This window comes from Theropithecus gelada, chromosome 8 (genome assembly GCF_003255815.1).
Source record: "Theropithecus gelada isolate Dixy chromosome 8, Tgel_1.0, whole genome shotgun sequence".
NCBI lineage: Eukaryota > Metazoa > Chordata > Mammalia > Primates > Cercopithecidae > Theropithecus > Theropithecus gelada.
The window spans coordinates 140,921,361-140,934,714 of NC_037676.1; the positions used below are offsets into that span (position 1 = coordinate 140,921,361).

The window sequence follows — 13,354 nt, forward strand, 5'->3', positions numbered from 1 at the left end:
ATCCAAGAGCATCAATCAGGCTGCTGCACTTACCAGGTTCTCACAAATCACTGATGCAAAGAGCTTTGCCATGGTGGTGGTGGTGAGTGTGGACTATCATCTTTATCCAACCATGTGTCTTTAAAATAACTAGCTTCTTGAATGACAGTGTATTTCTAATATTAATTATGCTATTTACTGAAACCTTCAGTGTGGATTTTAATAAGGAAATGTGGTTTTCTCATGAATGCATGGATGCAAGAAAGAATGAATGAACAGGTGGCATGCAGGCTGTATTTTGTGTGCAGCTATGCCAGACTCAGTTGGTACTGAAGGCCAGAACTACCAACTTATCAAGGAGAAAGACAAAAAAAAAGTAATTAAAAGCGTTGCTTAGTGTAAGTACACATTTTATCCTGTAGCGCTGGTGTCACACATCTGGAGTCAGCACTTATTAAAATTCTAGACACACTCCGATGCTCCCATCAATTCCCAATGTTTACAAGCACAATTAGTAAGAATTGCTCTAACCAGAATTGTGCAAATACTCGTCACTCAAATTGTCGCTTTCAATCTGCTAGAATAGTAGCACATTTGCAGTGGGCGTTGCTTCTTACATGCTGAGAAAGGATAAGGGGCTGAGTTTGGTTAAAAAAAAATTGAAGACCATCTGAAGTGCCCCCTGAATTTGGGTCATGAACACCAATCCAAAGGCACAATGGAGGTGAAACGGTATCTTCTTGAATTCTCGAAATGAGCCTCAAAACATCGATGCCTCTGCTCATCCTGCAGACAGCTTTACCCCCTAGGTGGACTCTTACAAATTTGCCATCCATGACTTAGTCATCATCATCTTGGAAAAGAATTTTTATCTTCAGTTGATGCTTTGTCAAAATAAAGTAACAAGACCCTCTGCCAGGGCTCCTCTAGGACTACGAGAGTATGCTGGAAAAGCATCATGACTGCAGAAATTCAGTTTTAAACTTTTCAGAGAAATGTTTTGAACACACAGCCTTAGAAATTGAATAAAAATGACACATGAAATAAAGCAGTAGACTCCTCTGAATCTTTCAACCATTAGTGATGATCAGAAATAGAAAACACATAGATTGAAAAGCTGGAGTCATCCCAGAGGGTTCCTGTAATTTTAGCCCAATAATTGTCATAATCAATCCCCTTCATCTACAGAACCCTGCATGAGAAACTCGATGGGAATGGATTGCTTCATTACTGAATAGAAAGGTGGGGTTTATACAGTGTAAACCCAGAAGGATTTGCCAATTCACAAATTTGAGAAAACACAACCATAAGGTATGGCTGACTCCATGAAATTCGTGAAGTCAAGAACAGCAAACCTAGATAAATGCTTTCAATCCGTTCTGGAAGATGATAGAATTTCAATCCAATCAATCCAACACTGAAAGGTGGCCTGAGTACTTTTAAGACCACATGATTCACTCCACTACACACACAACCACCTCAGGACATGCATTAAAAAAAAAAAACACACACAGCAAATTACATGTCATCACATTTCAATGACATGGGGATCAGTATAGATGTATACTTAAATGTCAATATTGAATCTTAAAATACAAAGGATATGGTGCCTGTCGGTGGTCATGGGGAGACTTATTGGAACACACTGGTACATTCATGGGGGACGTGAGGGCTGAGTTCTTAGGATGTGGAATCCAGGAAGTGGGAGGCTCATAGTGGCTCTTGGCAATACTCTTTCCATAGTTTGAGTCAACCTGGGTGTGCTTGAGACAGCTTGGATGCAATTTAATCTGTGTGTTTTTCTGCTTGGTTTTAATTGGGTCTTTTAAAAACGATCACTTTATGAAAGAGTGAAACAATAGGGAACATAAGGGCCCAGGATGTGCCCACCAGCACCTTCCCTGGCCAGCAAACGGATGCCCTAAGGTGTGCCCTCTCACGGGGCCAGCGTCCCCCACTGTGTGGGGTCCAGGCCACTCCTGTGCTCTGGCTGGGCTGAATTTGATCATGCATTTTCTACCTGACAAGCCCGTACTGCATATCTAAGCAATGCTTGCCTGTGGGTGGGGAATGGGAGGTGCAGAGTTGACTAAGACCCGGTCACTGGCCTTCAGTAGTTCATATCCCAGTAGAGCGGGAGCCCTGTGAGTGGAGGGTGATAGGAGCAGAACTCCCCACAATCTCCTGTCTGGCCACTGTCTCCTCAGCACCACAGGTTTTCATGCGTGCACACACACAAATGCACACGCGCACACTCACACCACACACACATGGTCCAGCAGAAAAGCCTCGCAGGGCAGCAGTCACACCTGGAGGGAGCCTGGGCAAAGTGTGACCATCAACACAGGGCACTTGGGGGCTCTCTACTCACAGGGGCTGCCCTGTCCAGGTCACATGCTGGGGAGCCTCCATTTCCCGCTCAGGTCCATTTTTCACACTTTACCACCCACTGGAAGCCGGCCCGAGAAGGCTGAACTCTACAGATTGCAAGGAAAGCATCTGCTAGCTTTCCTTGCCTTCTGGCTTTCTGTAGGGTCAAGGCATTAGGAAGCACCGCAGTGGAGGCAGAACGCAGTTCAGAGAGAGAGAGTGAGCACTTATATCTGTTCCTCCCGCTCCCTCCCTGCCAGGATAAGCCTGACACTGATGATGTTCTTCTTCCCAAGGCCACGGCTCTCATGGGGGTTGGGGCTCTCTCCTCCAGCTGCATATCTTGGTTCTGAGGAACCACTCCCTCCTCTGGCGCCTTCTGTCCTAGAGGTGGTCTTGGTTCTGTTGTTGCCAGCCTCAGGTTGCCATCCTGGTTGGAGCCTTTAACCCTGCCCCTTTTCAATTCACTGATTGGTCTCCTGCCACGTACCGGCTGATGTACAGATGCTATGCCTATGATAAATCGAGATTCACACAGCACCCCAAATAGACCACTTAGAATAACAAGCGTAATGGGAAAAAGAGGCAAAGTCCATACCCGAAAGCCTGGTTTTCCAGGCAGACCATCTTCCCCTCTTTCTCCTGGTTCTCCCTGTAAGGAATACACAGCAAAGTTAACAGGAGACGGGGGCCATGCTTGGGTTAAACAGACAAAGTACTAGGCACAGGTTGGTAAGGAAGAGAACTACCCGCACTAGGGTGGTTTTGAACTCCTTCAACTCTGCGATTACCTAACCACAGTCATCAAACATAGTAGCTCATTCGGCCTCCTAGGTTCCATACTCAATAGCTGTAATTTTGATTTAGAAAAATATAATTGAGGAGAATTGGCACTCTCTCTTACTGAGAGATTTAGAAGAAGGAAGATGTTGCATAAGTGTTTCTAAGAATAAAAAAAAAGACTTGGTCAGCCATGATCCTTTGTCCCAAAAGATGGGAAAGAAAAAAATGCACAATATTTACATTCAATGCCTAGAAAACTAAATTAAATCCATACTTATTCTGTATTTTGCCATGAAGAAGTTGACCTTCTAAGTTTGCTTATTGAAAATGACAACATATTTTCCCATAATATTCAACAGCTGCCTTTCCAAGTTGCCTTTCAAGGACTGTTGAGGTGCTTACTTGAGTCTGGGTGTGCTCACCAGGAAAGAAGAGTTCATTTGTTCATTTGTTAAAATACTGGTATGGTTGTACGATAATTCATTTAAAGTATTAAGCCTGTATTTGCTCCCCAGTTTTATGCTATTTAACCTTTGGCTCTTATCCTAATAATTCTACCATAAAAAGCCCCGCCAGAACATTGTGAAAATCTAAATCTCTTATTATATTAGTAAGAGTATTTTGAAGTTTTCCTCCTTGAAAATAAAATTAAATAAATAAATGAACATATTTCTAACAGATCAAATATTTTTTGAGACAGCGTCTCACTCTGTTGCCCAGGCTATAGTGCAATGGCACAATCACAGCTCACTGCAGCCTCACATTCCTGGACTCAAGCAATCCTCCCACCTTGGCCTCCCAAGTGAATGGGAATACAGGTGCCCACCCCACGCCCGGCTAATTCCCACCAAAATGCTGAGATTACAGCTGTGAGCCACTGTGCCTGGCTAAATGTTAAAGCCTAGGGCTTCCAAATCCTTCCGCAGTTATCTGAGAAGAAATAAGGAGCTTTCCCCCATCTGACCCCATAAATCTAAACATTTCAACTGAGTCCCGATCGAAGACCCAGGCAACCGACTTGTTTTAGAATTCACCAACAAACAAGAATCTCTTTAGTTTCTGTGTTTTGGGTTCCCAAACCGGTGCCAATCGCATCAGTGACCAACCTTGGTTCCTGGTGGGCCTGGTGGTCCATTCGGCCCATCCTTTCCGGGGTGTCCCTGGGCCAAGAGGGGGAAACATAAAATAAAAAGGAAAGACGTATTTAGGAAAGGCTTACATTAAGTCGTTTCAAACCAGGAGCTGTTTGTGCAGCCAGAATTCAGGAGGCTTGGGCCTCTGCTCTTTGATCAGCAGGGCCCTGTCTCCAGAGCCACTGTTGTCTCTGTCTGACCATGTTTCCCTTTGTTATTACTGAAGCAAATATCACCCTCTGGGCAATGTCTGATTTTCAGTACACTGGCCATGCATGGAGGGTGGGGGCGTGGGAGGACACCTGCCAAATCTTGCTCTGATGGCTCCATTTCTACCCTCAGCTTCCAAGAGGCCCTGGGGACAACAATGTCCACACTGCTCCTCCTCTCTCCTCTCCAGAATCTCTTTGCCATCTTGTATCTTCCTTCCCACGGCTATCCTCCATTCCTCTTATCCTTCAAAAAAGCAAGACTTCAATCTGTTGGCATAGGTTGGCATTACTGCCTGCTATTTCTAATGCCAGCACTGCGGAGCTCCATGTTATATTTTCCAACACCAGGAGTTTCCTACTACCATCAGGATGTGGCAGGCCAGGTGTTACCGCAGCTGTTTGCAGGTGAAGAGACGAAGGCTCTGCAGGCTAAGTGACTTGCTCAAGGCCACAGGGCTGGTGATAGGGACCCACAAGGTTTAACTGACTCCGCCTCTGGGCTACTTCCACTACACCAGAGACACTTCATCTTCTCCTTTCCCTCTGTGTCTTAAATGATGTCAGGTCACACGGGGGCGGGGCCTGTCGGGGTGTAGGGGGGTTGTGCGGGGGGAGGGAGAGCATCAGGAAGAATAGCTAACACATGCTGGGCTTAATACCCAGGTAATGGGTTGATCTATGCAGCAAACCACTGTGGCACATGTTTACCTATGTAGCAAGCTTGCATATCCTGCACATGTACCCTGGAACTTAAAAGTTGAAGGAAAAAAAAATGTGTCAGGCACACACACCCTTCCCCGTGACTGACGTTAGGGATCTCTCCCGTGCTATTGCTTTCACAGCTATTAGTGCTATTCAAAAGTGAATGTTTTTCATAACTCTGGTGATTCTTCCACCCATAGAACCTGCTGCCACCCAATTTGACTCATCTCTCCCTGTGCCTCCAGCTTGGACTGGCGACTAATGAAGCCCTACCTGCACAGAGCAGGTGTCCTGGAAGCCAAGGCTTTAGGAAGGCAGAAGGAAGGGCTTTTGGGGGGATTAAGGCTGCCTGAGTCAATGAAAGCAGAATCTTGACCAGGAGCAAATGCTAAGGCCGGAAGCTGTGCTTCAAGCCTTCTGTAGCTACAGCCACATCTTGACAGATGAGAAATGCTCACAGTGCCTTCCTTCCTCTAACACGCTCCCCTCCTCTGAACGTTCACACTGATCTGCATACTTTCTGATGAGCCCTTTGGATTGCATGAGACTGCTCATGTATGTGAGCTTTCAGATGATCCTGTCACTCATGGAAAACGCTTATTGGTGACATTGCAGTTGACTGTGTGTTTAGAAATGTTTGCCGTTGATGGTGGCATTCACCCAGTGTTCCTCCCACACGCGACCGGATCACCTGAGTGCCCAGCACGGCACTGAATTCATGTCCAGTACCCTTTGGCATGCTGCACTGGGGCTCAACAGAGCTGGGGAGGATGCTGGTGTTACCGCAATCACAGGGCGCCTGGGCACCTTGATCCACATTCACCCGTGGATCTGTGCTCCATGGAGAAGTGGGAACTGCCCCGTGTGCCGCCCGATCCACTTCACCTCCGCCTCGCCCCTCCTCCAGCATCGGGATCCTCCCGGCGGGGCCCTTCCCCATCCGGGCTCCATGGGGAAGAACTAGCTGTAAGGAAATCCCTTTAAGGGGGCCCAGGGGCCTCCCTGAGGGTAGATCATGCATCTACCCAGGTCCCAGCCCACGTCATCCATCATCCCGCCCTGAAAAGCTACAGGCCAACTTTAACTGTGCCTCTCCTATCTGGGGAGACATTAATGTCTTCTAAGCTCCACCTGCCCCCTGAGAGCACTAGGGTCTCTCAGTTTGCAAGGGAGAAAACATGATCAGGATTGTAATGGGAAAGGCTGCCACACGGCTCCCCACCCACTGCTTCTGGCCCTCTGGGAATTCCTCAAGGACAAGTGGTCACGCCTTCAGCAGCAAAGGACCCTTGAATGTGTCTTTTGGTGAAAAGAGAAAGGGCAGTGGCCTGGGGACGGTGGTCCTAATCTGCACGCTGGCCAGGGCACACAGGAAGCCTTGCCAGCAGACAGGGCACTAGCAAGAGTGAGCCACCACAGAAGGAAGACCCAGGCTGAGCTTCAGGGCTGCAGGCCTTGCTGGCCAAGGAGTCCTCAGCTCTAGGAAAGTGGCCCTGGGCCAGCTGCAAGGGCTCAGCGCTCCCCTCAGAGCAATGGGGAGAGGGAGGAGGGGAGCAGGAAGATGTTTCTGGACACTCACCGCGGGCCCAGGAGGCCCAGGCTTTCCCGGGAAGCCGATCTCTCCAGGCAAACCCTGAAAGGGGACCACATGGACATGTTAGCCTGGCCTGTTCAGAGATCAGATCATTGACTCAACCTCTTTCCTGGCATGGGACCAGGCCTCTGGGTCTGAAGAGGGCACCCCGGGGCCTCTACTGTCCTCGGTCGTCTGCTGTGAAATGCGGAGTTGTTGTACCTCTGAAGTTGACACATCCACAGCGTGTGTGGCCTGCAGTCGGGGCAGGCTTCCTATCCACTGCCCCCTGCCGGGACAGATGGAGCTGCCTCCCTCTGCTGATGGCAGGCCCTGCCCCACTCAGTGGGTGGGTGTGGATTCTCCCCACTCCCCCACGCCCACTTTCAGGACACTTTTTCAGCAGCCCCAAAAGATGGGAGGGGAAATGTTAGCAAATGCTTGCCTGGGTCCTCTGTTTTGCCTCAAAGCCAAATCGCAAACTACAAAAAGACACCCGAATGGGCAACCCCGGTCTAACGTGCCTTCTGCGCGCCGGACTCTGGAGGCAGCCGCCAAAGTGCCACATTAGCTCCAGTGATACTCTGACCCAAGGGTTTCGAAGGTCTGAGAGTCCAGAGGCTGGGGGTTCTACGTATCGGGGTCCTTCTGTGTGTGTTTTTGCACTGGACTTGGGTGGATAAAAGACAAGAGGCCATTCACAAAGATGTCCCCAGGTCCCACAGGCCAGGAAATCACCATCTAAGTGCCCTTGTAGAAAATCAAAGCCAGTCTTACCGGAGAACCTCCCGGTCCAGGGGGGCCTGGGACACCAGGTGGTCCTGGAGGGCCCTGTAGAGAAAGAGCATTGGGTGGGTGACAGATGAGCCCAGGCGAGCCTCCTAGGGACAGTGGGCATTTGAACAAGGCAAAGGGAAGGGGACAGGAGGATGAGGTGAGATTTTAACTTTATTTATAATGCCTGACTTTTCAAACAAAAATAAACAAAAGCAAAAGGAAAAGATTTGAACCAAAATTTGCAAAACACTAACATTTCATATTTGGGTGATCGGTATACCATCGCCTGTAATATTATCTATTCTGCTATATATTTAAAATGTTTGGACATTTAATGTAAATACATATGTGTGTGCATATGTGCAGACACACACACACACAGTCTGACCCATGCGTAAAGGTCTTCCAGAAGACTGCTTCTCAATCATGAGTCATAGAGCAGAGCTGGCGTCAGGGTCAGGATTGCCAGGGGTGTGTAAAGGGATCTCACGCCCAGGCCTTCTGGTTCTGTAGGTCTGGGGTGAGTGTGTCTCGCATCTGTACTTCTAAAGGTTCCTCCGTGCTTCTAGAGATCAGTCCTCACAGCCACTTGACATATGTAGATTCATGTGCTATTTAAGTCATTCATGGCCTACACTTAAACTTTGGGGCATCTTCAAGGGTCAGGAACAGAAGCAGGTACTGTTAGCAAACAAAAATGTAAGACCTGTTTCCAAGCTCCTCTCTTGGTTGAGGGGGAGGGCTAGGGAGGGGAGAAACATGTAGACAAATAATTATGGTAGAAAAGGGCTGGGCATGGTGGCTCACAAATGTAATCCCAGCACTTTGGAAGGCTGAGGCGGGAGGATCACTGGAGGCCAGGATTTTGAGACTACGCTGGGTAAAACAGCAAGACCCAATCTCTCTAGAAATAAAAAATAAAAATTAACTGGTCGTAGGGGCTCTCGCCTATAGTCTCAGCTACTCAGGAGGCTGTGGCAAGAGGACTGTTTGAGGCTGGGAGTTTGAGGCTGCAGTGAGCTGTGATTGTGCCGTTGCACTCTGGCCTGGGTGCAGAGCAATACCCTGTATAAAAAAATTAAAAAATAATAAAAAAAGATGAATTGTTCAACTAAACCTATGAGCACAGATCCAGGTCCAGGGGGGCCTGGGACACCAGATCGTTCTTGCACCTGGGAGCGACGCTATGCACCCGGAGGGATGAAGGCAAGCGGGCAGAGAAGGCATCTGAGTACTGAAGAAAGCCCGAGAAATAAACAACAGGTCAGGCAGACAAGGCAGGTGGGCTGCATTCATAAAAGCCGGCTGCTGTTGAAGGTATTGCGTTTTGAATGACAGCCAACAGTTCCATATGAAGACAGCGTGGGCCTGCACAGGGCAGATGGAGGCTGAGCCAAGACCTCAGAGGCCACGGGCTGTCAGAGTGAGGAGGAGCGACTTTGCCGCGAAGGTCTTGGAATAACTGAAGAAGCACAAGAAGACATGAATGGTCACATGTGTGCCCAGGAAAGCAGCCTGCAGTCTGGGGAGAGTGGAGGGAGGAAGAGTGGATGTGGGGTTATAAGCAGGGGCCAGCTGGAATCACACAACACCAGGGCTGGGAGGGAGAGTGGATGTGGCGTGCTGCATATAGCCAGGTTCCTGACAGTCCTCATGCAGGGACTGCTCATTTTAGAACAGTCAGTGACCCCACAGCTGACCCACCTTCAGTGGCTCTGCTTTTCTAAAGGGGAGTGCTCTTCCGAGCGAGTTCACCACGCCCTCCTCCCTCAGCTCCAGCACCACAGACTACTGCTCCACACAGCTTCCAGAAGGTGCAGATGACTCTTCTAGCTTAGGTTTCTCTCTGGATACCCCCTCCCCTCCTCCCACACCTCCCTTCTGAGCCATCTCCACCTTTCTGAGATGGTCTCCAATTCCCCAGTGGAATTAAACTCTCCCTGCTCCATGCTCAAGACCAACTTAACTGTGCTGATCTGACCCACAGACCCTCGAGGGCAGGACATTCTTGTTCCCTCTGCACCTCACACAGGGATTATCCCAGGGTGTAGCATCCAGCAGGCGCTCAGTAAATGCTTGAGGAAGTCTGAATTGAGCCAGACGCCGAGACTAGCTTTGCATTCAAAAAGAACAACACTGTATGGCCACTAGAGGGCGAGAAATACCAAAAAATGGCAGAGGTGGCCGCAACGGTGAACTGTTCCCCTTCCTTCCTCTGGGGGCACCCGTGAGTCAAAAAAAAAAAGTCATAGACCGGGACCATTTACTGAACAGGATTTGGGGACACCTGGACCTAGTTTTCTCGACAGCTCGCTCCGTCCTGGCAAGTCTTAGGGGTAGCATCTTCCCTCATGGGAGACAGCTGTTCACAGCTGGAGCGATAGAAGGGCCAAGCAGGGCTGCAGCGTGCCCTGGGCAGGTTCCAACCTGGGTCCTCCCTAATGGACAAGGGCTGCTGGAAGGCCTTACTATCTCCACAGGCTGCTCCAGTTTGGCCTCCCTCACCTCTCTCAGCGAAGCAAGAGCCCTGCAGTGACACAGCTCCCACACACTCCAGAGGCACATTCCAGGCAATCTTTTTTTTTTTTTTTTTTTTGAGATAGGGTCTTGCTCTGTTGCCCAGGCTGGAGTGCAGTGGTGCAATCATAGCTCACTACAGCCTCCAATTCCTGGGCTCAAGTGATCGTCTTGCCTCAGCCTCCTGAGTAGCTGAGTCTACAGGCATGTGCTACCATGCCTGTTTAATTTTATGATTTTTTTGTAGAAACAGGGTCTTGCTATATTGCACAGGCTGATCTTGAGCTCCTGGGCTCAAGCAATCCTCTGCCTCAGCCTCCCAAAGTGCTAGGCTTATGAGGGTGACAGGTGATCTAATTTTACCTCAACATGGTCTTTGAAGGCCTCACAGCACCCCAAGCCCACAGAGCATATCCGAGGGCCCTTCCCAACCATACAGGAGTCTCTTTGTTAGCAGTTTGAATGAGCAATTCAGTTCTCTTCCCTCCTTACATGTCTAAGGATGCGGATGGCCTCTGGAGTGTTCTATGCTTTTTCAAAATGGTGAGCCCAGGAAGCCGACCCCTCGCTCTGGCCCTGCTTGCCTTCCTCCTTTGCCCCTTGCAAACACCCTTGGCCTACTGCTGCTTGCTAGTTTTGGAGTCTCACAGCATGTTACAGGTGATGGCTCTTTAGTGGTCTCCTAGTGGAAATTAAACCTTGTCTGACAATGAGGAAAACTGAGGCCCAGAGAGGCCCACTGAGGCCCACTTTAGGTCACACAGCTATCATCTCTGGCTGCTGAAGACACACCTGAGGGCCTGTCCCAAATGCAGGCACACAACTCTTGTTTAGGTTCAGAGGCAGCAGGTCAGGGACAGGCCCCAAGGGTCAGTGACTTTTGAGACACCAGGTAATTCTGGTGAGCTGCCAGGCTTGGGCATACCTCGTCTAGGCCAGCTCCGTATTCCACCATCACCACCACTAGCACTGCTAATGAACCTGTGAGCATAACATCCCAGGAAGAAACACAACCCAGGAGACAGGAAAAACCAGAAAGGCAGGGCAAGGGGCACGGCCACCTCCATTCAGCGTGGGCTCCACCTGTGCTTCATCCACCAGCTCATTCCACCTCCACTGGCCATGGGAGGCTGGGCTTTTTCATTAAATTTACAGAAGAGGAAAATGAACTGATATTAGATAAAGCTCCTATGTGGATACAGCACCCTGATCCCTTCGCTCCTCCCGAGCCCAGTACCCCAGACTCACAAACTGTCTACACAGTTCCCACTCAAGGACACGGGTCTCACCCTGCTGTTATAGCCCCTTTCTACCCTTTAACACAATGTGATCTCCTAAAAGACTCTCTGCATGTTAAGGGAGACTAGAACTTAGGGCTTTAAATACGGGTTTGAAGATCTCAAAGTCTATCTTCCTGGCAAGACCACAGCACCTGGTTCCATGCTATGCACACAGTAGAGGTTGAGTCCCTGCCTGCTTGTTTGATGCTGTACACTTAGGAATGAGAGCGAAAGCCTACCCAGTCATTTAACCTAGCAACTGCGGTAGCCATTTACAGAGAGAGAGAAGCTGGAAGCAGCTGGAAGCAACTGTCTGAAAGTCTGGAAACCTCTTCCAGGGGGGATCACAAAAAGGGTGAGGTGATTTGCTTCCAGCCTCTTTTCCAATTTACAGGGGACCTGCTCACAAGTCCAAGTGGGAAATGCTGGGTGCGGTGGCAGGGGGGAACAGCCCTCGGGCTGCAGCTGCAGCCAGCCTGCCCCGGACCCTGGTCTCTTGCTTGTGCTCTGCCTTCAGATGGCCACAGAAAGGCACCCAGTGGGGGCAGAAACTCTAAACAGAGCAGCCGCCTCGCCTTGAGGGTTACATTCAGCCTTGTCCTGATTACCACAGGTCCTGCTGCTGGGACTTCAGCTCCGGCATAACTCACTTTGTTTCTGACACAGCCTCAAGCCAGCCATGGGGAGGGCTGGCAAGGGAGGGGCGGGTGGGCAAGAGCATCCTGGGAGGACCTGGACATGAGGGCCTTTCAGCCCACGGCTGGGATAGCTATTTCTACTTTGGCACTCCCCCAAAACGAAGGGAGAAAACTTAATTTCCTAAAGCACTGACTATATGCCTCGCATCCTACAAGGACTTTGTCCATATTACCACAAGGCCCCTGGACAGTATTTGTCTCCCTGCCCATGAGCAGGTCCCTGCACTCAGGATCTGGGAAGATCCACACCTTGGATGGAAGAGGGTATCAACAGGTGACGGGGTGTGGGTGATGCCTTTAAAGGGAGAGGGGCAGTGGGCAGGCACAGCTTGGATCCTGAAAGCCAAGGACCTGCATTATCCTGGAGCTCCTGGAAGAAGTTATCCTTGGAGACCCAGTATGGCGGTGGGCAGGACTCCTTCCCCCAGCCAGCGCCTACTATGTACCACCGTGTTCTCTCTGGGGTCTTAAGACAACTCAGCCCTCCACTCCAGAAAATTACAACCTAGTAAGACACATAAAACACAGGCCTCCGGTGTCCCAGGAAAAGCATCAGAGGGCTCGGGATCGAAGGCACGGTTATATTTTGAGCAGCTGTGTGACTTACGGCAAGGGATTTGGTTTCTAAAAATATATAGTAGGTACAAAAATACTTTCTTTGCAGAATTGTTTGGTATAAAAACCATGGCTTCCGGCATATAGCAGAATTCATGAGATACCTATTGAACAGAATGAAAACAGAGAGACAAAAGAGGTGCTTGAAGGCCACGGAGCTCAGAGGAAGGCATGGTGGAGAAATCAGGAGCATCTCGAAAAGTGGGGTGAGCTTGGTGTGGAAGGGCTAAGTAGGGCCTGAACAGAGGGGAGTGGAATAGGAGAGGAAGGAAGCCACAGGAGGATGGAGCAGCTGAGCCATGGCTAGATGGGAGGGGGAGGGGAGGAAGAAACCACACCTGGGGCAAGAAAGACAAGGCTTTGTCTTCCAGGGAGCACAAAAATAATAGAGGTGGCGTCAAAGAGTGACACAAAAAGACTTATGCTTAGAAAGACACACTTCTAGGCTGGGCATGGCTCACACCTATAATCCCAGCACTTTGGGAGGCCGAGGAGGGCAGATCACCTGAGGTTGGGAGTTCGAGACCAGTCTGGCCAACATGGAGAAACCCCATCTCTACTAAAAATACGAAATGAGCTGGGCATGGTGGAGCATGCCTGTAATCCTAGCTACTCAGGAGGCTGAGGCAGGAGAATCGCTTGAACCTGAGAGGTGGAGGTTGCGGTGATCCAAGATCACACCATTGCACTGCAGCCTGGGCAACAAGAGCAAAAC

At 49.6% G+C, this 13,354-nt stretch overlaps 1 protein-coding gene across 1 annotated transcript in view; it reads right to left on the bottom strand.

Moving 5' to 3' along the window:
* Positions 1 to 13,354, bottom strand: part of COL22A1 (collagen type XXII alpha 1 chain) — a 297,548-nt gene that overhangs the window by 127,900 nt on the left and 156,294 nt on the right. Inside the window, exons 23-26 of the mRNA XM_025394525.1 lie at positions 7,530 to 7,583; positions 6,759 to 6,812; positions 4,239 to 4,292; positions 2,948 to 3,001 (exon numbers count right to left, since the gene is read on the bottom strand). Coding sequence (XP_025250310.1) covers positions 2,948 to 3,001; positions 4,239 to 4,292; positions 6,759 to 6,812; positions 7,530 to 7,583 — 216 coding nt within the window. The remainder of the gene's footprint in view (positions 1 to 2,947; positions 3,002 to 4,238; positions 4,293 to 6,758; positions 6,813 to 7,529; positions 7,584 to 13,354) is intronic.